The following is a 27,949-nucleotide window of genomic DNA, read 5'->3' as shown; positions in this document are numbered from 1 at the left end:
TATATGAGGTGAAAGGCTAAAGCGGAGGGGAAGAGACATGAACATGCTGGAGAATCATGTGCTTGTAAACCCAAGAGAGGCGTAAAGTGGTCAGCGCTAACACTAGAAGCACCAGGGATTCCCTATATACCTGAAGCCGGGCGTACTATGTGCGATTTTCAGCCGGTTCAGATTTTGAGTCGCAGGACTCACCTGGAAGTCGGCCTGACCAACTTCAAGGCTTTTGTCATCTCAAGTAGAAATGCATAATGTCATCAGCATGATATTGGTATCTACAGATATTAGCTGAAAGGTGGATTATTGGAATCAGCAGGTATGAAAATATACAACATTCTGGTACTGGCTTGCTTAATGCATGCCACTCCCTGCCCCACAGTTGAGGTCACCCCACTGTAGAGGTTTGCAACAGTTAAGCCCAAAACTCCCCACCATAGAGGTCTGCAGCCAGATCCTCTTGGAATGTCTTGAGAAAACCAGCTTTTTGATTCCAAGAAAATGAATAAGTAAGTCAAAACCTTAATAAAATTACACAAATGTACTTGTTATCATGGGAAAACTAAGTAAAATAAAAAGTATGCATGCGTGTCCATGTAGGGCTTTCGTATATCTTAGACTTTTTTCTGCTTTTTTCCAGGAACTCATTCCAGACCCACTGCAAAGAGCTTGGCCCACTTTTGGTTAGCACTAACCACTTGAGAACCATTGGCCTAAGGCTGTGGTTCCCAGCCTGGGGTCTGGGACCCTCTTAGGGGGGTGCCAGAGATCTCAGTGAGGTGCGAGGCTCTTTCTTCTCTGAGGTTGTTAAAATTAGATCTGTAGATATTAACAGAAATCATGGTATAACACTTATGAATAACTCATACAGTGTTTTTTGGATAAAGAATGCATGTTTAGGGCTACTTTGTTTGGATTTACACAAAAAATGACTAAAATTTATGTCAATTTTGGCCATAAAGTATTGCTATTTTTTTCTCTGTCAGTCCTGGAGGGGCTCAAGTTTTCTTAGATACAAGTAAAGGGGGGCTCAAAGGAAAAATGTTGGGAACCATTGGCCTAGGGTGCCATCTGGGCTGGCAGTAGGGTTGCCATGACCCCTGGTCATGCCATGGATGTCCCAGTGGCCTGAAAACCACTGGCAGTCTCCGGCGGTATCACCAGGGGTCAAAAGGCCTGGATTACAAAAAAATGCTGTCGAGCTTCACCTTGGCTGCTGAGTGACTTACATACGTCAACAGCTTGACTCTGGACAACCCCCTTGGTTGTGGCACTCAGGCCCGGCGGTGAATCCTTACCACCCTGCGTGCCTTGAACTTCTGCACATGACTGTTTATCATTATTTTGTTATATCCCGTTTTTCCCACTCATTTATTTTAAATGTTAAGGGTGTCTAAATTGGATAAGTAATCACTGCGTACCTATGCTCAATAATGGAGCTTTTGTCATAATTTAGCAGCCCCAACTACATTTAAATTTGACTCTGATTGTGGTTTTAGTGTTGAATCAGTAAGTATACAGGGTTATACAAAATCGTCTGTAAGTTAAAGGAGGTTTTGTACTGACACATACGTCTTTGCATAGCAAGGCAAATGACACATATAAAGGGCTAAACGTTCATGCTTTAATTGCATTTTCTATTTTTATGTTTATCATAAAGGCTCTCTGCAAAAATAGCTTCAGCACATGCACTAATAGCATAAATGTTCCTCTCTCTCTTTTCATGTAACTGACACAAATACACACATACACAAACCAGCACACATACACCCACCGCTCAGGCAACATTCCCAGCAATATCACTTCATTTTGAACTTCAGAGAGCTAATTCAGGGTGCCAGCCACCTCGCGGCTACCGTTTCCAGGTGAGAACACTTAAAAGCAGCACTGAGGAGCTATTAAATGCTGATCTTGACAAGTTTCTTCATGCAACAAAACAATAGATGACTAAACGTGTCACCGCCGCTGAGCTGAGCTCCTACAGCGAGGCCCCCCCGCCTCGTTCCACGCACATGTAACCCACACCCGACTAAACTGTCATCTAAATCTGACACCCGCTTTATGTAACCCCGTTTAAACCGCGCCTGTGTGTGCGTGCATGCGCCTGTGTCGCGAGTGGCATCTCCGGGAAACATGAAAGCTCTCCCTGTGACACCGACAATCACTGCTCCGAGGCACGCCACCGAGCAGCCATCTTTGTTCTGATGACGAGTCTGTTGCTTTGTTGGCGCCTGTTTTCATGTGCTCGGCTGGGTTACAGTATAGAGCCAGCCTCTGACTTGCTTGTGTTTGTGTGGAAGTGAACCAAGACGCTGTTCTGTTTTGTAGCAGCAAATGTTCCTACAAAACCGTCTGACAACCTGTGCTCTCGCTTTCAAGTTACCTGCACGGTTTGTCTTGCATCCTTTTGCATCGGCTCGCCAGCTTATCGGATTCGCCGCATTATACCTTACACCTCTGCCCTTCACCTAAATATCCAGCTAAGCTACCCCGGACACAGCATCCTTAGAGCACACAGACTTAGGTTTTTTGTTTGTGAACGGAGCGTACAGTGCGCATGGATTGACTGATGTCTTCTTTAAGTAAGTGTACTGAGGTGATAGGACAAGAAAACCTGCTAATCCGACACAGGCTTGCCTTCTCACATACACGTTTGTGACCAAGCTGCAAGGCAAACTCTTGCTCCAGGTAGAGGACGACGCGCTGCACACGGAAATCTGGCTTTCCATAAGCACAGCTTCGAAAATCATAACTATGGATGTCTACTGCAGGAAGCAGATATTGACTTTGACATGTATGTGGCACATTTTTCACAGGGGATAAGCAAACACTCTTGTCAGGGCATAAATGCAACATATATTCACCTCAGACTCATTTCAACTCATGCCTGTCAATTAGGCTTCTTTTGATTGTATTGTGAGTGTTGATAGAGTGTGAAAACCCAGCTTAATGTCATGTCTACCGCTTTTAAAAACACTTTATTTATCCGTCATTTTCACTGATACACCTTTGCTGTAGCATTAGCAAAAAGCCTGACCTAAATCCTGCAGCAGCTCCCCATGGGTGGACTACTTTCTTGTATCAGTACATTTTTCCACCTTCTGCAACTTATTACAGTTGAGAAACGCATAATTTGGAAAAGAAAAAAAATAAGCCGGAACAATGTCCTGATTTCAAGAGTTTATGCAAAATTCACATGGACATTTACAGCCCGTGAAAAACACTCGCCAGATCGTTATTTCACAGTTAATTACAAATCTAATTAGAATATTCAAATTAAAGCTTTTCCCCCTTTTCTTTTCTTTTCAGTGTGAGAGCAGGGAGCCAGGGAAAGAGTGATAGAGAGAGAGAAAGAGGGCGGGAGAGAGAGAGGGAGTCTCAGTGAGTGGCAATGTGATAACCTGTAATCGGCAGTGCTGCAAACACCTTCTTCCTTTGATGTCCCCCCGCTAACATCCAGGCAACAAAGCCGGCCAATTACAAATGAGCTAATTAACTAAATTGTTGATGGAGCATGAAGAGTTCATTCGCTCCGGCGCCTGCACCATGACAACAGTGAATGGGGGCCCTTTTGTTGTGGAGGTAAGTGTGCGGCCGTGTGAGTTGCCATTAGCTTTTTGACGCTTTTTTCCCCCCTCACAAACCTATCAGGCCCTTCCACGCCACGGAGGAGATTTGTTATGGATCAGAGTGGGTTTGAATCCAGAGCTGCCAGAGCTGAACCCTGTCAACCGGGCTGTCTAGAAGGTCAAAATGTGCTCTTTGAAAGGCAATGATGTTTTCTTTGTACCAGCAGAAAGGAGGTGCTGTGGTGTAAGGAGGATGGGGTGGGGTGGGGGGGCTTTTATGTGTGGTACAATGAAATAGAAATTAGCTTCTTGTACGGACATTCAAAATCCCATGTGGTGCTAGCAAGGAGAGGTGAGGAGACATCACATCTCTGAGTCAGAGTTCTTACTTCAGGAACTGTCCGAAGTCCTCGCAGATGTTCTCACAGCCGGGCCATTTACAAACACCGTGACCGTACAGCGGGTGGGTCCCTCCGCTTTCTTCATGTAGTGAACTGAAGTAAGAGAAGAAGAGGAAGAAAAATGGAATACATGAGAAAAGTGACAAACATGACAAAAGAAGGATGTTCAGGGGAGACCTTTCAAACAGACTGTACATTCATAATAGTTAGAGATTCTGTTCTATTTGTAGCAGATTTGTTTAGAATGTGCTATAAAAAAAACTCAATAATGACTACCGTACTCATCAGCTTGGACACATTGATGGGATAAGAAGCATTTGGAGCAACTTCAGATTACTTTAGTAATAGTAAGTTGTGTGAACTGGCAAAGGTATCAATAAAAAATAAACAAAATTCAAAGATATACTGTTATACGATAAGATACAATGCAATACTTTACCATACAAACAATATTCAATATGCAGTATGATATGACACAATACAATATCATATGAAATGTATGGTATGATAAGATATCGTATCGTATGGTTTGGTATGGATTGATAAATTCATATGATACGGTATGATGCTATGCAACAATATAGGAAACAATACATTATGATACCCTGCAATGACACATTAGAATACAATGCAGTGTCACAGTATGATGCAGTGTAATATGAATATGATGTGATAGGATCAGATATAAGTCTGATGGATGCCAAAGGATACAAGATGATACGAGAGGATACGAGACAAGATGACACCATAGGACAAGATACCATTCCGTAGAGTACCAAAGGATACAAGGCAAGATGACACAACACAATTTGATAAGATACGATGGGACAGGATATGATACAAGATAGGAGACAAGATAATACGATAGGATAGGACAAGATGTTACGATAGGTTACAAGACAAGGTGGTACGATATAATTTGATAGATTATGATAGGATACGCTGCAAACAAGAGAAGATGCTACCATACAACATGATACGACTCCATAAGATAATAAAGAATACAAGACAGGATGATAGGATGCAATACGATACGATAGGAAAAGAAATGACACAAGACAAGATTCTCAACATGATACAACAGGACATGATAGGATACAATACGTGACAAGATAATTTGATACAAGACAAGAAGATATGATATGATTCCTTAGGAAACATTTTGATATGAGATGATATGATAGGATAGGATAGGATAGGATAGGACGTCATACATTACGAGAAAAGATGATACAAGACGATTTTACAGGATACAATAGGACAGGATAAAAAATGAGACAAGATGATCAAATCTGAAGAATACAATGAGACAGGATACGAAACAAGATAATACAATATAATTCTATAGGATATGATAGGACAGGATATGACATGAGACAAGATGATATGATTCTATAGGATACGATAGGACAGGATACGAAATGAGACCAAGATCTATTCTACAGGATACGATGGGACAAGATACAAAGCGAGACAAGATAATACCATGTGATTCCACAGGATACGATAAGACAGGATATGAAAGGAGACAAGATGATATGATACCATATTATAGGATACAATAGGACAGGATACATAGCGAGACTAGATGATACGATAGGATTATATAGGATAGGATAGGACAGGATATGATATGAGACAAGATGATATGATACAATGATACAGTACAATAAGTGGCAAACAGTTATGACATCATAACATTACATTAATTTTGCAATCAGTGATACACAGTAAAAGTGGAGATGACATTTTTTAAGATGCTTTTTAAATTAAATTATTTATATTATGTTGCAAAGATATAATAACAGTATTGCATGATTCGGGATCCTGATACGCTGCTGCATCAACATTTGGACTACCACAATCATATTCAAAAACAGTAACTGTTTGGACTTTGCTACGACATGACTATGCCAAAAACTTAAACATAAACTGTTGATACAGTAAATAACTTTTGTTTTCACAAATACTTGTCAATGAGTCCACATTTAGGATTGTTTTAACCCAAGATGTTTTGAGTTTGTTTTGCAAATTCATTAAAAATACAAGTCAGATATTTTGCGTTTCTAAAGTTATGATATAATTTAACACTGATGCAATTTCCATTGCTTTAATACCTGAAGGTTTGGAGACTTTTATAACTGTTCAAGTGCAGTTTCTTTGTTTACCAAGTACTTGAAGTGACTAGTAATGCTTTGAGCAAAAAGACCCATTAAAGTGCTGCATTACTCCTGCAGGGTCTTAAGGGAGAAGGAAGACTGTGCATCTGAGGTTAAACTCAAAGCCCAAACAGGTTAGAAAAACAGAAAAATATGTTTATAAAACACTAATTATAAAGCAGATCTTTTCCAGTTTTAACAAAAGCAGCAGTGTGGACCAATGCGTGACTTCTGCTAGCATCCCCAAAATTTGGAAATCTCCAGTGAGCTGCAGCTTTGTCTCCATTCCAGCTTGTAAAGTCATTACAGGGGGAGAAGGAGGAGGGGGGACGCTTTCAAGTAAACATTAAAAATCCAGACAGCCATATAATTTTCATCAGGAGATTAATACTCTGTGTAACTTATGTTCTTTTAGGACAAGGGGAGCAGGATGGTAGGGGTGGGGGGCGTTTTTCAAATGGCACCCAAATAAGTTACGACCCTGCCTAGACAGCACATCCTATTAAAGATGACAGTTTAACCTTTAGGCTTGGCAGTAGTGTGTGCTTTTTTTCCCTGTGCATGTTTGTGTGTGGTCGATTTCTATCTGTGTATGTGTGTGGTCTATGAATATGTGCTGGCAGAGCTCACACTGTGTTTTACAGAGGGGGTTTCCCTGCATCGATCGGTGGCGTGTTAGTAAGCAGCGTTCCTGACAATACTCCTTGTTCGATCATTATGAGATGCCTCACACCCCTCGGGACACGGGTGGATAAAAGTCTTTTTTTCCCTCCTTTTTTCCTCTTCGTCTTATTCCCTCTCTTCCTACCTTTCTGACGGTATCTTTTTCAAGCCTCCTTTTAGTGCTACTGGAGAGATAGCATCTACTTTAAACCAATTACACAGCACTTCCACCTATGTCTCTACACACGCCGCCACCCTAAGTCCTTATTATAATATCGCCCAAGAAAAGCCTTTGAATAATGCATGGGCCAGATAGGCAGATATATGAACAGTCAGTGTTTTGGTACAAAAAAAGATGCCATCACAAGGATAAACATCCTGGAAACGCCACTCAAGGCATCACATATTCTGTTTACATGACAAGCAAGCATGGAAGGTAATTTTCAAAAGAGGGGGGAAGAAAGAAAGAAGCACTAAATACTTAATGTACAAGGAGGTTACCTTGTCTTCCCTGCCAGAGAGGCTTGTTGCCTGCATGGCTTCCTCTGCTTGTGTTTGATATCTGTGTGCAAGCTAAGTGCGTTCACGTGCTCCCATGGGAGAACACGACTCTTATTTTCTGGAATATTACCAGGATGCTAATAAAGTATTAAACAAATAAACAAAACATGTTCCCCTGCTGGAATCTAAGTGTTATTTCAAACACAAAAAAACAACAATCCTGCAAACTTTTCATCTTTGAAAGCGTGATATTTCAATTGTTTTTTACCTCTCCCGCTCCCTTTCCCGTTCCCGTTCCCTCTCTCGTCTGTGGTTGAGCACTGGGGACTGTCCGTTGGCGATGGAATGGTGAGAGATGGGCGGTGATGCTTTGGCGGGATTGGAGGAGGAGGTAGTTGAAGAAGAGTTGTTGGTGGAGAGGTCTAGGCCGCCGCTGACGACGCCGCCCGTGCCGGTTCCACCACCGCTGCTGCTGTGTTTGATGCCGTTGTCCTCCATCGCATGGCCGCCGCCGGCTCCGGTCACGTCCTTCCAAAGCTGCTGGAGCTCTGCGGGGCTCAGGCCGGCTGGGAAAAGAACCAATCAGGAAGAAAATCAAATCAATATGGCTGCTTAACGAAAATCAGTGCATTAGTTTTAAGACAAAACTCTGCAAACTTTGGAGGAAGTTATGTAAAGTTGCAAGGGAATCGTGTAAAAACCAGAATCTGAACTGTGTCTTACTTTTTTTCCTGATTCAACCTGCTTAGGCTCTCTTAGTTTTGTCTGTTTCCAGTGCAGAAGTATTAAACATTGATCCCTGGCCAAACACGCTTTGTTCGCCGGCTTTTTTTCTTGGTACCTAATTACTCCTTTGATTTTCTTCTAATACCTCCTTGCCTATTGTTTTCTGTCTCCGCCATCTTGGATGTAAACAACAAATATAAGTGTTTACTTGGCTCAGGAGAAGGAAAATGGAGCCTTCTCTCTCTGTCCTTTTTATTCCTCTCTTCTCTCTGTGGCTCTCTCAGTAAAGGCAGTAAACAACAACAACAACAACAGGAACCAGGGAGAGGAGGAGAAGGAGGGGAGGGCTGGGGAGCGGGGGAATAGAAACAGAGATGGAAAAACAACAAACAGAGCAAAGCAAAAGCAGAGCTGGTAGACAAAGAGAGGCATAATCAGACAAGAAGAGAGAATGGAAGGCGAAACAAAACGATGATGTGGAGAGTTAGGGACAAAGTGGATGGCAGGAGAGCATACAAATGAGGGGGGGAGGCAGACAGAAAGACATACTTAGAGATAAAGCAAAAGGGGGCACAGGTGCATACAGATGAGAGAAATACAGCAGGGCACGGTGAGAGAAAGAAAGTGGGAAAAGTAGACACTTAACACCTGCAGAGGAAAACCCAGTGAGTGTCTCATCACCGCTCTTGCAAGTTCGTCGCGTCCCGTTCCTTACCTGGCGGGGGCAGGGTCTGTCCGGGCAGGGCGGCCTGGCCTGGCGCGGGCCCGGGCAGCGAGAGCAGGCCCTGCCGCTGCATGTTGAGCAGGTGCTGTTGCTGCTGGAGCTGCTGCATCTGCAGGAGCTGCTGCTGGAAGACGAGCTGCTGGGCGGCCAGCTGCTGCTGCTGCTGCTGCTGCTGCTGTTGCTATAGAGAGAGAAGGAGGAGGAGGACAAGAAGAGAGGAGAAGAGAGGAGGGAAAATTACAGGCAAATTAACTACAGAGAGAGAAGCGAGGGGAGAAAACAGAGTGGAGAGCCTGCACTCACTTGCCTCTACTGTGTGACCTTAGTTACACCTCTCTGCCTCCTTCCTTCCTCTCTCTCCCCCTCTGTCTGAGCTCTCTTACTCGTCCTCCTGTTATTTGGGCTCTACCACACTCCCTCTCCTCTCCTATCTTTTTTTTGTGTGTTTACGTCTGTGAGCGCACACACAAACAAGACAACAAAGCTCTGCTGATACACCAGCTCTCAAGCCTGTCTGTGTATACTGCTTGCGATTGTGTATGATACTAAGCCTCTGGTATAATCCACCTCTCCTCCTCTATTCCACACCCCACCCCCCCTTGATAGTTAATTGTCTCGCCTTCACTGATGGTCTGTTACAGCTTATGTGACCGGAGGGAGCCAGCAGAGTGAGAGATTTACAGCGTCACGTGAGTCTGGATGCATAGACACGAATGCAAATGTGCACACATGTGCACACAAAGCACCGCGCTCTGCTCTGCTCTGCTCTCCTCGTCGAGTTGTTTATCGCTCAGCCAGACTCATGATTGCGTAAGCACTGTGAAAAACTATAACAAAAACAACAACAACACAATAAACTCAGTGTGCGGCAGCATCAAAGAGAGAGGGAGTGAGTTTAAGGTAGCGAGAGCAAAGCTTTGACTCTGATCAGAAATTTCACACAATCCTTTCACCAAAAAATTTTGGACACAGTGCAAAATTCCATAAAAACAAAAATACTTCTATAATAACCTAATTTTAAGCCAGAACAGCACAAAGACAGCCTTCTGAGTGTTAAAACTGACTGTTGGTGAAAGTTATGAGTACTATTTGAACATGATGAGGACAGAATGTTCCAAAAACGTTGGAACAGTGGCAATGAAGACTTTTACCCACTGAAAATGTTTGTCACACTGACAGAAAGTGGTCTTCATGGTTTCCCAAGACCTTTAAAGTAAGATGGACTGTTTCGCATATTCATAATAGGGGATACATTTCACATCCATCCAAGCAAAACTCCATCACAATCCTTTCAAGCCAATGAAAGCAAAAAAACCCACAAGACTTAAAGGCATGCACTGCTGTGGTTGTTCACCATCAGTGGAGCCAGATAGTAAAGTACACTCTTGCCAAAGCCAGGAACGAGAAGAGCAGACTATTCTTCCACCAAGAAAGCTTTCAGTGCGGTCCTTTATTCTCCTTTCAATGAAGAAAAGTTCTGAGTTTCCAGTTCTGATAAAAATGCACAGCTGTGCTAGGGGTGGGTGTTATGCAATATTATATGACAGTTACATTAGCATTGGTTATAGAGAAATAAGAACAACAAAATAAGCAAATTTAAACATATCCTATAATTGGATTAATTTCTGTACATGGTCATGCATAAGTGGCTATATTTCATTTCAATATAATCATGATTTTTATCCATAAAGGGTCAGGAAATTGCTTATTATCGGACACAGAGTGATGACATCAGTGTCACTTTGAATGACAGACAAAGAGCTGCAGGATCACTTCAAGTTCGATGCATCTTTTACATAAATCATGCATGTAAATCAACAGTTATAAAGTTTAAAACCTTTTTAAATACCGAATTGTGGACATCACTGCCTCCCTCCTTACAAAGACTCTGTTTTACAAAGTTCAACTCATGATTCTGTTATCTTGACAAGTTCAGTCTTGTGTGGAAAGGTGGAGGGACTGATTAATATGTTGGTAAAACACTGAGAGAGGAGGATAATACTGGCTGTACATTGCCTCTACCACACGTACATGTTCATGCAGTTCTAACTGCAGTGTCTTGTCTCTCTTCTGTTTGACTCTCAGGATGTAGTCTCTTAAGATCATCAAAAAAGTTTACAAATTTTTGCCCTGATGGTGTAGAAAAATCTGATGCATTTCAATATAGGCCAGTTGGAGCTCTTTTAAACAACGCAATCTTAAGTCTCAGTTTCATTTTCAGCCATGAATCCCTGCTCCGCTGAAGCAGAAGGGGAAATAGTGAGTGAGAATAGATCTAGTCAAGTAGAATGCGATTTTACCGATCTCTCAGCTTTAGCAGATTCCCGAACACTCTATTTCTTCATGATCTAAGATCACAGCAGCACTGAAAAACCAAGTCCACGATCTTCCACATCTTAAGGAACATTACTGCCACTGCACAGTGGCAGACATGTCTGCCAAACCAGCTGGGACAGATAAAGTCTGTATCAGAGGTTGAAATTTAAATGCATAAAAACTACAATGAAAATAAGCTCAGTGTATTGGTTCAACAAGCTACCATGTAAACTGGTGACTGTCTGCTGAGTGCATCCATGGCTGCATCAGTTAATCTGTTTCCTATTAACTACATACCTGATGAGTATATTTTGACAATGGAATGAAAAACTAAACAAAGGGCCAACCGTGATGACACTTTCATCAGATGCTTCTATGTCAACACTTTCAAACACATTTAGCTGAAAGTCACCACTTAACACGGTCACTGATTAAAATGCAACACCAGGACTGTTATTTCCATGCATGGAGGCAAATGCAGATCTGTTTTAACTGCTGATTACTGACTTATCACCATGTTTGTAGATTACATCCCACATGTCAGGTGGTTGTATACAGCTTGAGCTTTCTGGTGTTCCTCGTAGAGGATTCTTCCAGTAACATATGTCGTGTATAAGCAAATATATTTTTAAGAACATTCTTGATGCAGCTTATACACCAACACAAGGTGAAACAGCAAGTACATCTCTTCCTTCGGTCCCAGGCTCATTTTACTGCAGAAGTAAACATGTCTACAGCCTCGTGCAAACAACAGTTTTGTTCTCCATAGCTTATTATTAGTGCTTAAAAACTCGTCATTTTGGTTATATCAGCTCAGATTTTCAGCTGTTGCTCTCTGTTTTCCTTCATAAACATTCACATGCTGCACGCCAGTTGCATTATGTTGCAGCCAAGTGGAAGGACAAGTGGGAGCAGGGGGAAAAACTTGTGATGCGCTCACTGGAAAACAGACTGCATAATGGAGTGATGGAGAGAGGCAGGTTGCCCCCTCCTTTACCTTGCCTCAAGAGAAATAAGGGAGCAATTTCTATTCCATATTTGATGGCGAGGCCCCCTGAAAAACTCTATTCACAAATCCAAACAGAAACAAAGCCGCCGGGAGGTCAGCTGCGGCTTCCTGTCGGGGCGGCATAATGGGCTGCTTGAGGAGACACTGAGAGGTGCAGAGGAGAGAAAAACAAAGACGCGTTTATGTGATGCCTTCTTTTCTGATCAATTTAACTGATTCCACGTGCCTGGGTGTGACTGGCGCAGGGTTCAGTGCAGCTACGCAAATGTGGCTAAGGCTGTCAGGCTCATCTCTTCTTCGCTGGTAACTGAAAAAAGGACGGGACGGTGTCGTGTGTCCACCAGCTGCCTGTCACTGTGATTTATGAGCGCTGGATGCCGTAACTTTAGGGTGGTGCATGCGTCTGCGTGTTTGTACGCCCACTGAAGGAGTTCGTTAATGATTTGGACCTGGGACCCTTTGTCTCTGGTTTTCTCCTTAATAAATCAGCATAATGCCAGAGTATGCATGCATGCAGAGTATCTGTGAACAGTGCTTGAAACTGTTTACAGCAGAAAGCAGCTAAGGTAAAGCAGGCAGGGAAATCTGTCTTATCCCTTACAGCACTTACTAGATGATTTTGTGCAACTTTAAAACTAGAAATATCCAAAAAAACAAAAGACTGATCTCAGTCATTGATTGTGTTTTAAGTGTGAATTTAAGAGCGTAATTCCACCCACCTCTTTCACCTGTTTCCCAGGGTGCTGCTGCTGCAGGAGCTGCAGATGAAGCTGCTCCTGTTGCTTCTTATAAAACTCCTGCAGGTGTTGCTGTAGACAAACAAACACATAAACTAGTAAACAAACATTTGTTCAAGTACAAATCTCAGCATTGCATTTCCTCAGCCCCAGCTGTTTTGTTATGCATAATCTGTTGCAGATTATAAATAAAAACATCCACTGCCTTTGGCATTTGCATCTTGGCTGTACGACACAGCCCTGTCCATGTGGACTTTTAATAGTTGCACAGTTCTGTAGGGGGCAACAATTCATCATATTAACAACACATTTGGCAGCCAGAGAGCACTGGCTTCCTTTGGAGAGGCTGAAATAAACAGAATAAGGCCTCAGAGGGGCAGGTTTACTCCACTGCACTGATTTCTTTAACACACATGTTGTGACAGCGACCTACGTGATGATTTTATGTTTATTTTATGTAAACTTCACATGGATTTCTGGCCTGGATTCATAAAGCAGGCCAGTGGTTATAGAAATACCCAGGTATTAACATAAACTTATATACGGAGTAGGAGTATTTCATGTCTTATAACTCAGCAGTCACCTAAATAAACAAAAATCTGTTTAAAGAAGCTTCAGCATTGGACTGATTCCTTCTGGTAAAGGACCTTAGATGTGTGAAGCTTCACAAATATAGGACTGGGAGTCACAGGGATATAACCCAGCAAAATAAGACACATTACAGGATATGACACCACATGGACTGTAAAAATGACAGGGTTTGGCTGATTCCAATTTCAATGTGATTTTCATTACTTGTGTTGCTGTAACACTCCCACAATGATGATATTTTCTCTCATCTTTTACCAAAAAACAGATCAGAGATGTCCAAAGGGTCACATCTTTCACCAAATAATGAATCTCTCCTCTAAATCAGCAGTTAGCTATGCTAAATGTCGGTCTTACCCACATTATTTACCAATAAGGGTGCATAACATTGGATTTTAGCCAACATTTCCTGTCTCATTTTTGCCAAAAAGGATATAAAATCACCCTTTTTTATAGTAGAAAAACCCACCAGCTGTCCTTGGCGCAAAGAGAGGCTGAGTCAAGCGGAGCTGAGAGAGGAGCGAGCAAGTAGACAGTCTGGTAGTGGTTTAATGTTCGGAGCTTCATTCAGGATGTTAATGGATCACAGTGGGCCAGCTTGAGGGCGTGGCACCCTAGTCAAATGTCGATACTTGAATGTATATTTTGCCAACATTTAAGGCAGATATCTGATATATACTGGCCTTATGCATGGCTGGAAAATCGGCTGTAAATACAATCAAAATATTTCACATCTGCAGGTATCAATATCAAGGCCAAAATATTTTGCATCCCTACTTGCCGTTGGCCTGTATTTGTCAAAAGGGCCAAAAAAGCTTAAAGCATGAGTGCAGGCAGGCCAAGGAGTCAAGCGTTGCCATATAATTGAGATCAGCTGACCTCACACAAAACCCCATCAGCTCACGGCCAGCTGATTCACCCTAAGCATGCTATTGGCCAATCTTAATCATGCTGCCATATTTATACTGCTCTAGCCTGGCTAAGCTTTGCTGTTCTCTCTACTAGCCACTTATTGCAACCCTCCTCCACCCCAGCTCCTCCTTTCTTCTGCTTCTGACTTAATCAGAGCCATTCTGTTGTCAGTGATGCCTGCTCTGCTCTGGGGGTTTTTGCTGCTTCTCTCCCTGCCTCAGGCTTTTCCTTGTAGGCACAGGTAAGGCAAAGGGACCCTAGAACATCCACACCCCCAAACATAAATGCCAGCAATGAGAGCAAAAGGAATAACTGCTACTAAAGACAAAAATGTGTAACTGCAAGCATCAGTTCAATGAAATAAATATCATATATAGTTTTCATGATTATAATTCAAACAATTTAAAGCTGTTATCTCAATGCAGTGAAACTAATAATTACTGATCATAATATAATATACATATCATGCATATCCATTTTTGGAAAATGCATGAAGTAATGCATGTAAAAAGTTCTACAGAAACAGTTATTTCCAATTCTATCTTCTAATTTCTTGCAAAGAACTAAACACACGCCAGTAATCAAACATTTTACAAGAAATGTTTAAATATTTCATGTTTTCATGGGGAATTTGTCAAATTTTCTTCATGTCTATAATTCACTGGTTCTTGCAGTTGACTTGGGGGCCACATTGAGTTAGGCAGGGGGCTACATGTGGCCCCTGGGCCACCAGTTGCCCACCCCTGTTGTAAGATATGATATGATGCAATGCACTATGATGCTTTTCCATGCCATACAATACAATCAGATATGATGCCATGCCATAAATTATGATGTGATGTAGGTGTATAGCTCCTGAAAACAAAAATAACGTCACAATGACGCAATCCTATAATGGCTGGCATTGTTATATCTGATTGACTGAGAATTAAAAAAAGCTTGGGATGCACTGATACCAGAATTTTCCAGACCATGTGTTAGTACAGGTAATTACATTTAGATGCAGAGTACAAATCTGAGTACATAATAATACCAGTCTTTAAAACTGTAAGTTAATAACTGTATCACAAGAGTCAGGACAATAATATACTTTATTTACCTAATATTCTGAATGACAGATTCAAACAAAGATACTTTAAATGCTCTAATAAAGTGCCTTTGGTTGCTGAATCTCAAAAAAGCCCACGACTGCACAGAAACCAAATCTCAAGTCTGAGTGCCTTTACTGAAGAGCAATAATCAGAGTGACTAATGCTCTTAATTAAACAATTCTCTCTCCCTTAATCAAATCTGGGAATGAGAAATGCATTTCAACTCTGACACCGCAATGAGCTGAGAGTGTGCTTCCTCAAGCTCATTCCAAATATTACATCATGCGTCACCCGTCACTCAGCTCCCGTCTGCGCCCCACTCTCCCGGTCCCTGATGGAAACTTGTCAGGGAATTGAACCAGCGACACACCAGAGACGGTTAATTGAAGGTGACATGAACGTCAGTTTCAGATTGCTTTTTCTAAGCGTGTCAAGGACGCAGAGCCGTGGTGAGTCTGCGTGAGAGACTTGGTGGCTGTAAATGTGACTCAGGGCTGTGTGTGTTTTTTTTCCTGATTTTGAAACGTGTGAAGTTGAACTCTTTAGGGGTTAAGTATGGGTACCTGCTGCAGCATGACAGCTTGCTGCTGCTGGAGCAGAGCCTGGAGCTGCTGCGGGGAGAGGACCTGCTGCTGGAGGATCTGCTGCATCTGTTGTGGTGTGATCACCTGGGGACTCATCATGGCCACTGACACTGGAACCTGGAAGAAAAAAAAAAAAAAAACGAATAAGGAAGGTAAACATCAAAAAATAGTTCTGTGTCAGCCTTAGTGGCATGCATCTACTGGGACTGCATAATTGGGGACTGAGAGGAAGCAAGAGCTGGCCCCTGATCACTGAAGACGCTGAAGGACGGATGGGTGCTGTGCCTTTGTGTTGCTTTTCTTATTTTGCTCTGCCTCCACCCCCCGCTGGGAAAAGTAAGAGATTTTAAAATAGACATCGACCTTAATTAGCAGGACCCTTGAACTCTCCCTACTTTAACATGCCTATCATTGCTTCTGTAGAGAAAAAGCATGAAATACACAACTATAGGACTGATTAAGATTACACTGATGGGGGGAGAGTTCTGCAAGAAGAGGTGGGTCATAGCAGACAGGTTTGGGGCTCACCAGAAGCCATTTTCTGTATTGAAAGGAAGGTGAATGTGGAAAAAAAGGACAAATTTACCCATGCATTTTAGCTTTGCAAGTGCAAGTTTGTGCAGAAGATAGTAGTGAGGCTTAGTAGGCAGAGTATAGATGAAATCTGCAGGACATGATGAGATTTACAACCAATGTTCTGGCTATGAAAATTTGCTTTTATCAGCTGTAAATATTGGCTGTGTATGAACAAATGAGTTGTGGAGTTTTAGGCTGAACCAACTGACCTGTGTCAACTCAAGTCTTTTTCTTCATTTCTTGAGCTTTCAAGAATGTTTTAAGGATGCGAATGTGTTCAAATTTGTTCATCCTAAAATTTTAAATTGTGTGGCTTAGAAACCAAAGTCTTACATCTAAACTACACTGAAATATCGGTGTTGATGGTTGTATCTGCTTGATTTAATTTGCTCATATATCGGGGTATTACATATCAGCAAAAATCCAACATGCTGCATCCCTGAGGCAGAGAAGGAGCCCAGCATACAGATGACTAGCTTTTCCAAAAATCCTAGTTTTATTTGGATGTTTATTGCTTTGCGCACAAACCAAAAACTACCAATGCTTATAGTCAGTTGTGTCTCCTTTTTGATAAATAACAGCGTGCAGTTTTTTGTTGTAGTTTTAGTCTCCTAAGGAATCCAAGCCCAGTCTTCTTTGGCCAATCTCTCAAATCCCTCCAGATTTGATAGTCAGGGCTTTGAACAGGTCAGTCAGGAACGTTCACTTTGGTCTTCTGAAGGTAGTTCACCATGTTTTGGGTTGTTGCAACCACCCAGACTCAGTTTAGCTTTCAAAAGCTTTACATATCCTTCTTTCCTCATGACTCCTGACAAACTGAAGCATCCTTAGATCATTATACTCCCACTGCCGTGTTTCACTGTGGTGACAGTGTTCTTTGGGTGATATGCCTCTCCCTTCTTTCTCTAAACATAAAAGTCTCCATGGCCAAAGAGCTCTAGTTTGGTCTCATCTGACCAAAGGACATGCATCCAGTATCAGAATCCTTCTCCAGGTTATCCTGAGCACACTTCAGTCTGGCTTGAAGGTATCTCTTCCTTACCTTTCCATCCATTCCTGTGCAGGGCTCTAGTGATTGTCTTCCTTGAGACTATGATTCCTGACTTGGTTAAGTCCTTCGCCAGTATCTTGGCAGTTGTTCTCAGGTCTTTAGACACACCTCTCACTATTTTTCTTTCCAGAATCTTTGAAATCTTCCTCTTCCCACATCTGACAGGCTTGTCCTGGACTCTGAATTTCTTGATGATCCTTCTCACTCCAGTTCTTGACACTTGGAAAGGCTGTGATAACTTTGTAGATCCTTCTCCTGCTTTGTGAGCATCAGCAATTCTTTTTCTCAAGTCTGAACTGATTTCCTTGGTTTTTGCCATGATGCTTTCTCCAGTGACAGCTCAAACCCTTACTCAATTGTTTTTCTGTTTATATTGGAAGATAACCTTTAGTTTTAACTTGATTTTACAAGATTTGAGCATCACACAGTTCAAGTACATCATTGCACAACAGTGGTTTGTGCTGTGGCTCAGCAAAAATGTCAGTTCTAAAGGGGCTGACGATACAGACCCTGGTAGTTTTTGTGAAATAGTTGTGTTTCTGTGTGCAAGGTAAAATAATGTAAGCAGCCAAAAAAAGCTAGGTTGTTTGGAAAAGCTGTGTTAAACATTCCTTGCTCTGTTGGGAAATTCCTGGGAAATTTTTTAAATAAGGGGTTAATAATTTTGTCCTCACTGCACTGGTTGCAGGTTCAGCTCCCTACCCTCACACTACACCCTCTCTCTGCACATTCTCTGTCTCCTTACAGTTTAAAAAACAAATGGAGGCAAAAAAATCTTTAAAAAGAGAACAACAAGCTGTCAAGCTTCAATAGAAGTGAAAAACAAAAATACGCTTTTCAGCCAAATTCCTCTAAGACAGCAGCTTGAGTGGTTTCAGAGGCAGCAGATCAGTAGAAAAGGGATATTTCTTTACTGTTTGATTGTGAACAGCATGTACCGGCCAAAACATGAAGCCTCGGCTTCTTGTGGCTGCTTAAAACTTTGGAAAATAAACATTCCTGTCTTTTGAGTCGAGTTTCTGGAAAACAGCGTCAACACAAAATGGTGAATTTGCATCCGACAACACCAGTTACTTCTCTCTGACTAAAAAAGGGCATGCATTCTTCACTTGCCCGATTGAAGTGACTGACTCCTGTAACCTTTAAGAAGTAATTGAATAAGCTCAGATGCAAATAGTTTGTTGTTTTTAGCACAGTAATGAATCACACAGCATGATTCAGAGCTGCATCTTGTCAACAAAGATGAGCCTAATGTCACTAACGTAATTAAAATATCATGCAGTAGCACAGTGGAAGGACACTAATTGTAACAGTGTTTGGTATAGAGCGGCCATGACAGTAGCTAGCCTATACGGTGTGTCGAGGGGCCAATAAGACATCCCTGTCCTCATCGCCAGCTAATCAAGCTGCCTTGATTACTTTCCATGCATGTCCCCCTTCTCTCTCTCCCTCTCTCTCTCTGTCAGGCCTTGACACGTCCTTGTTTAGCTCTCCTCTCCTCTCCGCCCACCCCCACCCCAGGTTTTCCCCCCTCTTTGATTAGCCGAGACATTTGCATGGTCACTACACATTTTTCATTTTAGAAGTCATTATGCATTAGTGGCTCCTGATCGCCCGCCTTGACTAATCCTGATGAACTGAAAATCACAGCTGAAGGTCAACTTCCAGCCGGCCCCCGCTGCACATTCATATTCATATTCAAACAAATCCTGCCTCCATTGTTCATTAGGGGTCTTAGAGAGAAGGGACTCCATCTAAAGGTGGAGGAGGAGGAGGAGGAGGAGGATGTTGTGGTACATCTCTTTTCTTCCTTTGGACTCTTCGATGCAAGGGTGCAAAAGGAAAAAAAAAAATGCATTCACAATAAGCGAGGTGCAGAACAAAAGCCGTCAAAAGTTGCAAATTAAACAGTCCGTGTGTAATTATGCAAATGCTCTGCTTACACCTTCAATGTTATTAACCCTTAAAGGTACATTTGCCGGGTAAGTAATTACCCCCGCAGTCACTCCTGGTTTTGTGTTGGATGCCATGACAATAGGAGGAGAAACAACATGAGTGATGCACTCATTAAGACTATTAATTGGATGCTGGCTCCGAGATGTTTTGGTTCACAAAAGGGATGCAGCTTTCGACATGTAGGATTTCAAATGTATGCGCATGCATACATAAAGTGGAATTAAATATAAATTCTACGTTGCACTTCAAATGCTTTCCTTGTTGTGTAAGTGGCAAGTACAAGCATTTCTATTCAGGTACCTGTAAATGAATAATGCAGCATTTCAGCAACAATGAATAAAACAAAACAAGACGTCAAGAAAAAACACAGCAGAAAGGGAATTTAAAGCGCAAACAACAAGGTTATGGAATCAGGAAGTGCCTTTTACATTACTTTCATTAGCTTTTTAGAGACATAATGGCTGATAATCATCTTCATTTCATAACAAAAAGAAAGGGAAGGGGAAAGAAGGAGAAAAGGCAGCAGGAAGAAAGAGAAAGGGTAGAAAAGGCAGTGGCCCACGTCCATTGTGAAGTGCAGCACAATGCTAATTCCAGCATTTAACTGCATGCTTTTCTGCTTGACGTATCAGAGGCTCCGAGATGAAAGCAGATAAGTAATTGCTCTCCTGGTTCTTATTCTTCACTGACAACCCATAAATTTAATTTTACACACACGTTCATTTACATTTTCGAGTATATGACATGATAATTGCGGGAATATAACACCTCCATTTTGCAGGATACTGCACGAGGGCTTGATTGACGTGCGCGGTGAATTGAAAGGAACAGGAGGCTGAATTGCCTCTCCTAGAAATGATTTTGCCACGAAGGGATAAAATTAATGAGCATTTATGAGACGGTGGCAGCGGCATAAACATCCACACAGTGTGAAAAGACTTTCAGAGGAGAGGAGCCATGATATCCAAATGGGCTGCTCCTCTGTTTCTCTGTAATCCAAAAAGGATATAATTTCTAACAGGGAAGCACAAAAAAATTTAATGAGATTTAATAAATTGTTTGAAATTAGCTGCAGCTGATGTGGCCACTGGGGATATCAAAAAAAAGGTGCTTCTCCTGTTTTAATGGCGCACATTTGAATAGCTTCTAATGCAACCCAGACATGCTTGTTATTAACCGTGCTCACCATTTGAACCCCTATTTGTTTATGTTCCCTGTCCTAAAGAGAACGATGAGCTCTATTGACATGAACTTTGAAGCCATGTGGTTCGCCCTGAAAGTTGGAGAGCAAAACAAAAGACCTTTAAATTGGCTCCTGATGTGAAAACACTGGTGGGGCCCCTCACCAGAACAAGCAGATCATTATAGCACTCTTGTCACAGTCGCAGCCTGTAACCAGCCTCTCCAATGCCTCGCGAAAGGTCAAGCTCTTCCATGGAGAGAGCTCAGGTATCTCTTCCAGGCAAAAAAAACTGGCACCCGAGTCTCTCGTTATGTTTGATTTAACCGGGCGTTCTAGCATTAAATGCAAAAAAAAAAAAAACAGGCTAACACAGCTATCTGTGGCTAACTATCTGCACCAATGCACTCCTAGCAATTACGCCCACTCCCTCTGTGTGGTGTTTTATCTTTACAGTTTTTATGAGTGAGCTCAAATTACCTAACGCAGGAGATAAGTGGTGTTTCAGGGTTCAAACTTAAACAATTAAAGTCCAGCAGAGAGGAATTCCTTTCATTCGATTTCCCTCTATACAATTCACTTAGTGGCGAGGGGGGGGGAGATTAGATGTCGGACATAAACATTGTAGGGGGAATGAACACGGGGCAGTTATCAACGGCGGAGGTTGTTCCTGTAGCGCCGGACAGGGGACGGAGCAGACACTGTGGAGATAAATGCAATGAGAAATGAAAGAGGGTCCTAGTCGGTAATTACTGTGGATCCTTGGCAGGGGGAGTCGCTGCTAATTAAGCCACTAGCTTCATTTGACACACAGAAATAGAGAGAGAAGAAAATACACCCCCCCGCCCCCCCTTCATCTCAATCTCCTGCGCCTCCCAGGGGGTGCAGGACCCAAACTCAGACCTCCGCCTCCCCTTCGTAGCTCGTGGACTTTTGACCTCTTAACTCCCGCTCAGCTGACGCTCCTCATTTACCGGCCAATTACTGCCAAATATGGCCACGTGATTATTGATAGCCGGGGCGCTCCACTCGAGGACCACAGGGCGGCTTGTTGGGTGAGCACCTCACGCTAAAGTTCAAGTGTGTGGTCTGTGAGAAGACGTACATGTGTGTTTACTATGTAAAATCACACACGGCGCGTTTTAAGCTTAAGGAGATCAATACTGGAGATTGTCAGGAGTGAAGCTAAGTGGATTACTGAATGTTTTCCTGAATCAATTTCCATAGCAGCTTGGCAGCAGTGCATGGGAAGTGCAATTTATCATAACATAAAGACCCATCATGTAAAAGCCTCTAATAAAAAAAGCCTGAGGAGACTGGCACAGGCTTAGAACAATTTCCATATTGATTTATCTCGACATGCAGATAGTCATTGATTAAGTCTCTGAAGTGTAGCTACATTTTTGTTTGTCATTATCAAATCATCGCGCCTTTATCGTGGAAATTTCACTCCCGACAGATGCTTTCCTGCAGGGGTGCAAACGTAAAATAAAGAGCGCCAGAATAGAAAAAGAAAGTCAGAGAGGGAGTACAAGTGAGAGCGAGAGGGGGGTCGGCACTTCCCTCTGATGTTGCAGGTAATATGGCCTCCACTGGATCAGCCTCTTCATCAGTGACACACAGTAAATTACAAGTGCTTCAAGCAGCTCAGTGAATTATAGTTCATCACTTGGAAAAGGCTTTCCCCCCTCACCGATGGGGCCCGGGCGTATCAGATCTGCCGGTTAGGATCCAATTAACACCCTGGCCAGAATCATCTGATTGCATGTGTTAGGGCTGGTATAACTCGTTTATTGCACCCATGTATCTTCTGTCACAAGGTAAATTTGTTGCTGCTACATCAAAGGTCTGTGCTACTTTTTTTTTTCTTTATCCTCCCCTCCCTCCCTTCTCACTTTCTCTTGATCCCCCCTCCAAACTCAGCTACCTCGCCTTGGGGTTGCATTTCCAACTTCTTTTGCATCACAATGATGAACCTGCTCTGTCCTCGCAATTTAGCAATCTTGTCCTGTAGGTGTTGTAAATGCATGGGGGAGAGAGAGAGAGAGAGAGAGAGAGAGGGAGAGAGATGAACGGAGGTGGGGTTGGAGAAAAAAAAATCTTGTTTTCTGGTTACAAAAGCAGCAACCAAGGGTGTTTGACTTAGAATATGCTGACGTTTTTTTCTCTCGCTTTCTTTCAGAGTCAACAGAAGTTTTCCTCATGAATAACATAATATTTTCCCCCTCTCTTTTTTCCTGTCGCAGTGATAATTTTTCTCTATTTTCAGATCCAACCAGAGGGGATGCAGGGGGAAAGATATATTCATAAATGTAAATGTGAGCTAGCATGCTTTAGCCACGCACGTTTGGAGTCGGCTAACCTATACCGAAGCCTAGCGTCGCAGCCCTTTTCCCTGCATGTGTGTTCCGGATGAAAGCCAATAAGCAGATGAGGGCTGAAATGGAGATGATATTGGCTCGCTGGTGAAACATGTGGACCTGACCTTTAAGAGTGTGACACTTCCGACGATGGCCCAGTGCCCACGACCAACCTGGCTAGGCCTTGGCGTAGCGCTGCTCTGAAAACAGAGCCTTTGGTGCATAAACCAACCCTAAAACATTTAATATTTTCATTCATAGTTAGAGCAAGTCATTGCACAGATGGAGCTGAGGTTATTAGTCCTGTAAAACACTGACTCACAGCTTGACAGTGTAAAAAGGGGCGCAGTGGTGGCGGCAACACTAGCTTTGGGTAAACTCTCAGGATTTTGGTGGTGAAGAATTGACTGTTAATGCATAGAAGAGGAGGCAGGAGGTTTCTGCACATCTTATTTGACACATAAGCAGACTAGGGGGTCATTTCTGCTATTTTAGCACTCGAAGGCCATTGACTGTTACCATATTTGCAATACATTTAACTTTGCTAAATTAGAAATAACAGGGCTGTTGATAAAAGCCTCGACCTTTCCCAAAAAAGGCTTTATTTCCTACATTACAAGTGTTATTTTAACAAGTTTTGACCAATTTTAGATGTTTAGCTGTTTAATTAAACCAGGCTGAGGAAGTTTGAGGCTGTTATTAGTCAGGATTAAAAAGCTGCTTTGTGGTGCTGATCAAGGACTGGTTTGAGTGAAAGTTTCAGGGGTGACCATACTGAGAAATCACTTTTATCCAGTCGTTATGGAAAGAGACACCGCAGAAAACATTATTTTGGCTAACAATGGAAATAATATGTTTATCATTAATCATGATCAGAGCAACAGCCCACCTTGGTGGAACACTGTGGACTTAAAAAAGGCAAGCACTGAGTTAAAATCACTCCTCTTCCCAATGGTTCTGTATTTACAGATATGTCTTTGACCACGATCAGGCTGTTTTAGGCTGTTACTTGTCAGGATAGACATGCTGACCTGTGGTGCTGATCAAGGGCTGGTTTGAATGACAATTTCAGGGGGAATATACTTAAAAATCAACTCTATCCAGCTGCTATGGATTTTTACCATTAAAAACAGGATTGTGTACAGACTACAGACTCATCTTTGACCATTTACATGAATTGTACTTAGCTTGTACCATTTCTACTTTAATGTAGTTAAACTCAATTTTCAGGATTAACTGGCAGCATAAATATCTTTGTGCCTTTGCACACTGTCTTAAATAATTTTATATGCATGTTAAAGCACAAAGATCTCATGTTGTTCTAATCATGTTTGCACAATCGCCAAAACTTTCGTCCATTAGTTTCTGTGGAACATTTGTTGCATATTTTTGCATCCATCCAGGTCAATCCTAAAGGTGGATTCATGAGTCAGAAGAGCGTCTGCTGCTTCCCTCTTATTCCCCTCTCTCTCCCTCCAATGAAATATTAACTTAAACACTGTTTTTGGGCTGTGTATTATGCAGGTATCAACCATGGAACATAACCAACAGCGTGCCAAAGCCTGTGCTCACGGCCATGCAACAGAGACTAAATCAAAAAGTTGCTCTCCAATGCAAATTACACACATTAGACTCAGTGTGCAAGGATTAAGAGTGTGGAGTTTTCCTTTCTTCTATGGCAATCTGAAAAAAAATACATCGACATAAATTCTGTGTGCAAAGAGCTTTATTCAAAAATACTGAGCAAATGACTTTGTGCTGTTCGAGTGAAAATATTGGTGGCAGTAGGGTGGAAACAGCACTGCAGTATCTGTTGGAAAAGTTGCGCTCAAACTTTCCAGTGATCAGGACATTTCCACCCTCAAAATGTTTGATATAAATAGTTTGTGTGTGATAATTGGATTTTATTATTTAGCCATAAATGGGGAAAAAAACTGAATGTTCTGTCACTAAATTATCATTCTGAGAGTGCTGGATAAAGTTTCTATTGCAAATTCTGGTGCTTTTATATAAAATGATGACAGTTTTCTGCTTAGAATGACACACTATAATAAAAATGCCTACATGAATGAGGAAAATTGTACATTTTTGAGTTATTTCAAGTTTTAAAAAGACAATAAATGTGTTTCTGTCTGTATTTGGAGAGTTTTAAGTCAATATGACCTCCTACGATCGTTCTTCTCTTTGGTATTCTGGCTTTATTAGTGTTAAATTTGCACTTTGACATATAAAGGTGATGGCTTTCCACAATGGGAGCCTTGCAGACCACAAGTTTGTATGATTTGGAGTAAATAAGAGCACAGAACTTGCTCAAGAACCAGCTTATTCAAGTCAAGCTCTTCCCTGTTTCTTCTGAATCTTTGCACTACAAGTAAACTCAGGCAAAGTCACTCCTCCCAGTGTAAAAACTTTAAATAACTGTCATTGTGCTTGTGTTTGTGTATGAGAGCGGCATGTGCGTACATGCATTATGTACCGGCGTGTGCCAGCGAAACAACTGACAGATCCGTAGGCCACTGTAATCCTCTCCGCCTCTCCTTGTCCGCGTTTCTTTATTTGTATTCCAAATGTCAGTGTATAAATGCCTTTTCAGAGGGGGGGGGGCATCGCCACAGAGAAGCAGGAGAGCGAGGGGAGAGAGGAGCAGAGGAGACGAAGAGGGTGTCGTGTGCCTTGGGAAGAGCCGTGTAAGCAGCATGGCGGAGGCAGGAGGGGATTTACGGGGAGAAATAGGTGTTTATTGAGTGCTCCCGTGGGCTTACTGTGTAATAATAGACCTGTCACATTACGCAAATGTGGAGAAGCAGCTTGTGTGCGTGTGTTTGTATGTGTGTTTTTTTTTTTCTTTTTCTTTACATGTGTGCATGAACGCCAGAGCTGCCTGCCTCCGCATCATCAACTCAACGATGAGCGAGCGGATAGAATTAGTCAGGCGAGAGCCTTTAGCTGCTAATACGCGTAATTAAAACTGCAAGCTGAGGCACTTAGATGCTTGTGTACTAAATAATTTACATGCCATGATCTATGGATCATTTCCCGCTCTTAAATACCAAAGATGAGAGAACAAGAGGCGGAAAAAAAGACTGGCGGAGGATTTATCAGTATCTCTGTCATAAGCAGGATGTCATGCTAATATTAATCCTTTTCCCACTTTCTACTGCGCTAATCATACAAGGGGATCAATGTGCGCTATTCCTCCGGTGGAAAACATGCAGCTTGATTGCCATTGACTCTTATCGAGCCGGGATGTTAGCAAAACATTGCACTATGGCACCCAGTGTGGCCTGTTAATCCAGGTAAATAATACAGCTTTATTGGGTAAACTCCCTCAAGGCATGCATAAAAAACATGGAGAAAATAAAACAATAACAAGAGCAAAACAAGGATTTTTAATCAGCTTCAGAGCTGCTTTAGTGATGTTTGCACAAAGGAGCATTGCAGCTGCAGAATGAGTGGATTAAAGCTGCAGGACTGGGCATCACTGGGAGAGTTGGTGCGACTGTGCAAGAGACTTTTTTGGAACAAAGAGGTGAGGATGTTAATAAAAGCTGGATCAACAGATGGATTAGCTGGGAGCTGAGGACAGGCCGATCGGCAGGTCCCTCCGATTCATATTGATTCATATCGCCAACACGAGGCAGGATGGAGTAAGCAAATGTAAATATTCAATATTTACCGTGAGCTGGTGTTATTAGAGGCTGGGAACTGGCGGTTATCATGCACCAACACTGGTCTCATTCAATATTGTTCCTCCTGCCTTGTATGTGCTGTACTTGGTGACTACGCAGGCATTTGTAGATCAGGATCCCATTTGTTTGGATGAATTCAGAGAGTCAAACAGAGGAGGAGACCTTTTGTTTTCCTACACGAAAAATCCACACTAATAAATAAAAATATGGAAGTATAGCGTGGAATTATTCACGCTCTTGATGAGGTGGAGCTGAATTATTAAAATGCAAAAGCATGACTGAGTCTTATCTCTACGCCAGTGCGTAATTAGGTACACAGGGGTGTGACTCCAATTGAAGGTGTCGCCATTGTTAGACTCTGTGAAAATATCAACGGCTGAGGTTAACGCCAATTTCCCTGACATTAATGAAATGCACAGAGCCCCTAATGAGGTAAACCATTGCTCCTTGATAGTACTTATTAGCCGAGTGGAGGGCACAAACTCCCACACTCCAATTTAAAACGGCTAAAAAAATAAATTAAATAAAGGGAAAAAATACACTAATAATAAAAACAAGGAGCAGATGTCAAGGGGCCTTACATAATTTGAGGCGAGGATGAACGAAGCGTCTTGTTGGTTTAAACGAGCAGAAAGAAGAGAGTGAACGGTAACCACAGGAAGAAAGAGGGTTGAAGGAGATGTGTTAATGTGTTCATACGTGTGAGCCGCTCTTCCTGTGTCTGTGTGCACATGTATACAAGTGTGACCTTTTCCAAATCACTGACAACAGAAATAGACAGCTCTACGAATCAATAAGGCAAATTAGTGTTGAGGAGTGGAAATGACAGGCGGGTAAAATTAGCCTGTGTGAAGCTGACAAGTCTTTCAAATAATAACTAACCTCTGCATCTTTAAGTGTCAACAGCACCGAGGATATAATGCAGGAAAGCATGCAGATGGAGGAATTTATCGAAATGATGTCAGACTTCAACAATATGGAGGATTACTTAGAAAATAAGCATCATGTAGTTAAGAAATGTAACCTGAAGTGACACTAGAGATGGAGGAATCTATCTAAATAACAGCATTTTTTTTAAATATGAAATATTTGTTGTCCAGTTTGTTTGAAAAATGTGCCAAAAAGCCTAAAGATAGAGAATTTTATCAGTCTGACATAAAACA

The 27,949-nt window shown here is 42.1% G+C and overlaps 1 protein-coding gene across 5 annotated transcripts in view; it reads right to left on the bottom strand.

Annotated features, from left to right (window-relative positions):
• The window catches only part of foxp2 (forkhead box P2), a 160,275-nt gene that overhangs the window by 36,991 nt on the left and 95,335 nt on the right, over positions 1 to 27,949 (bottom strand). For all 5 annotated transcript variants that reach the window (XM_041780762.1, XM_041780764.1, XM_041780765.1 and 2 more), the window contains 5 exons: positions 15,954 to 16,091; positions 12,782 to 12,871; positions 8,729 to 8,918; positions 7,556 to 7,853; positions 3,953 to 4,057 (listed from right to left, as the gene is read on the bottom strand). In XM_041780762.1, the coding sequence (XP_041636696.1) occupies positions 3,953 to 4,057; positions 7,556 to 7,853; positions 8,729 to 8,918; positions 12,782 to 12,871; positions 15,954 to 16,091 (821 nt within the window). The remainder of the gene's footprint in view (positions 1 to 3,952; positions 4,058 to 7,555; positions 7,854 to 8,728; positions 8,919 to 12,781; positions 12,872 to 15,953; positions 16,092 to 27,949) is intronic.

This window comes from Cheilinus undulatus, linkage group 23, assembly GCF_018320785.1.
Source record: "Cheilinus undulatus linkage group 23, ASM1832078v1, whole genome shotgun sequence".
NCBI classification, from domain to species: Eukaryota; Metazoa; Chordata; class Actinopteri; order Labriformes; family Labridae; genus Cheilinus; species Cheilinus undulatus.
This window is presented reverse-complemented; position numbering and strand designations above follow the sequence as displayed.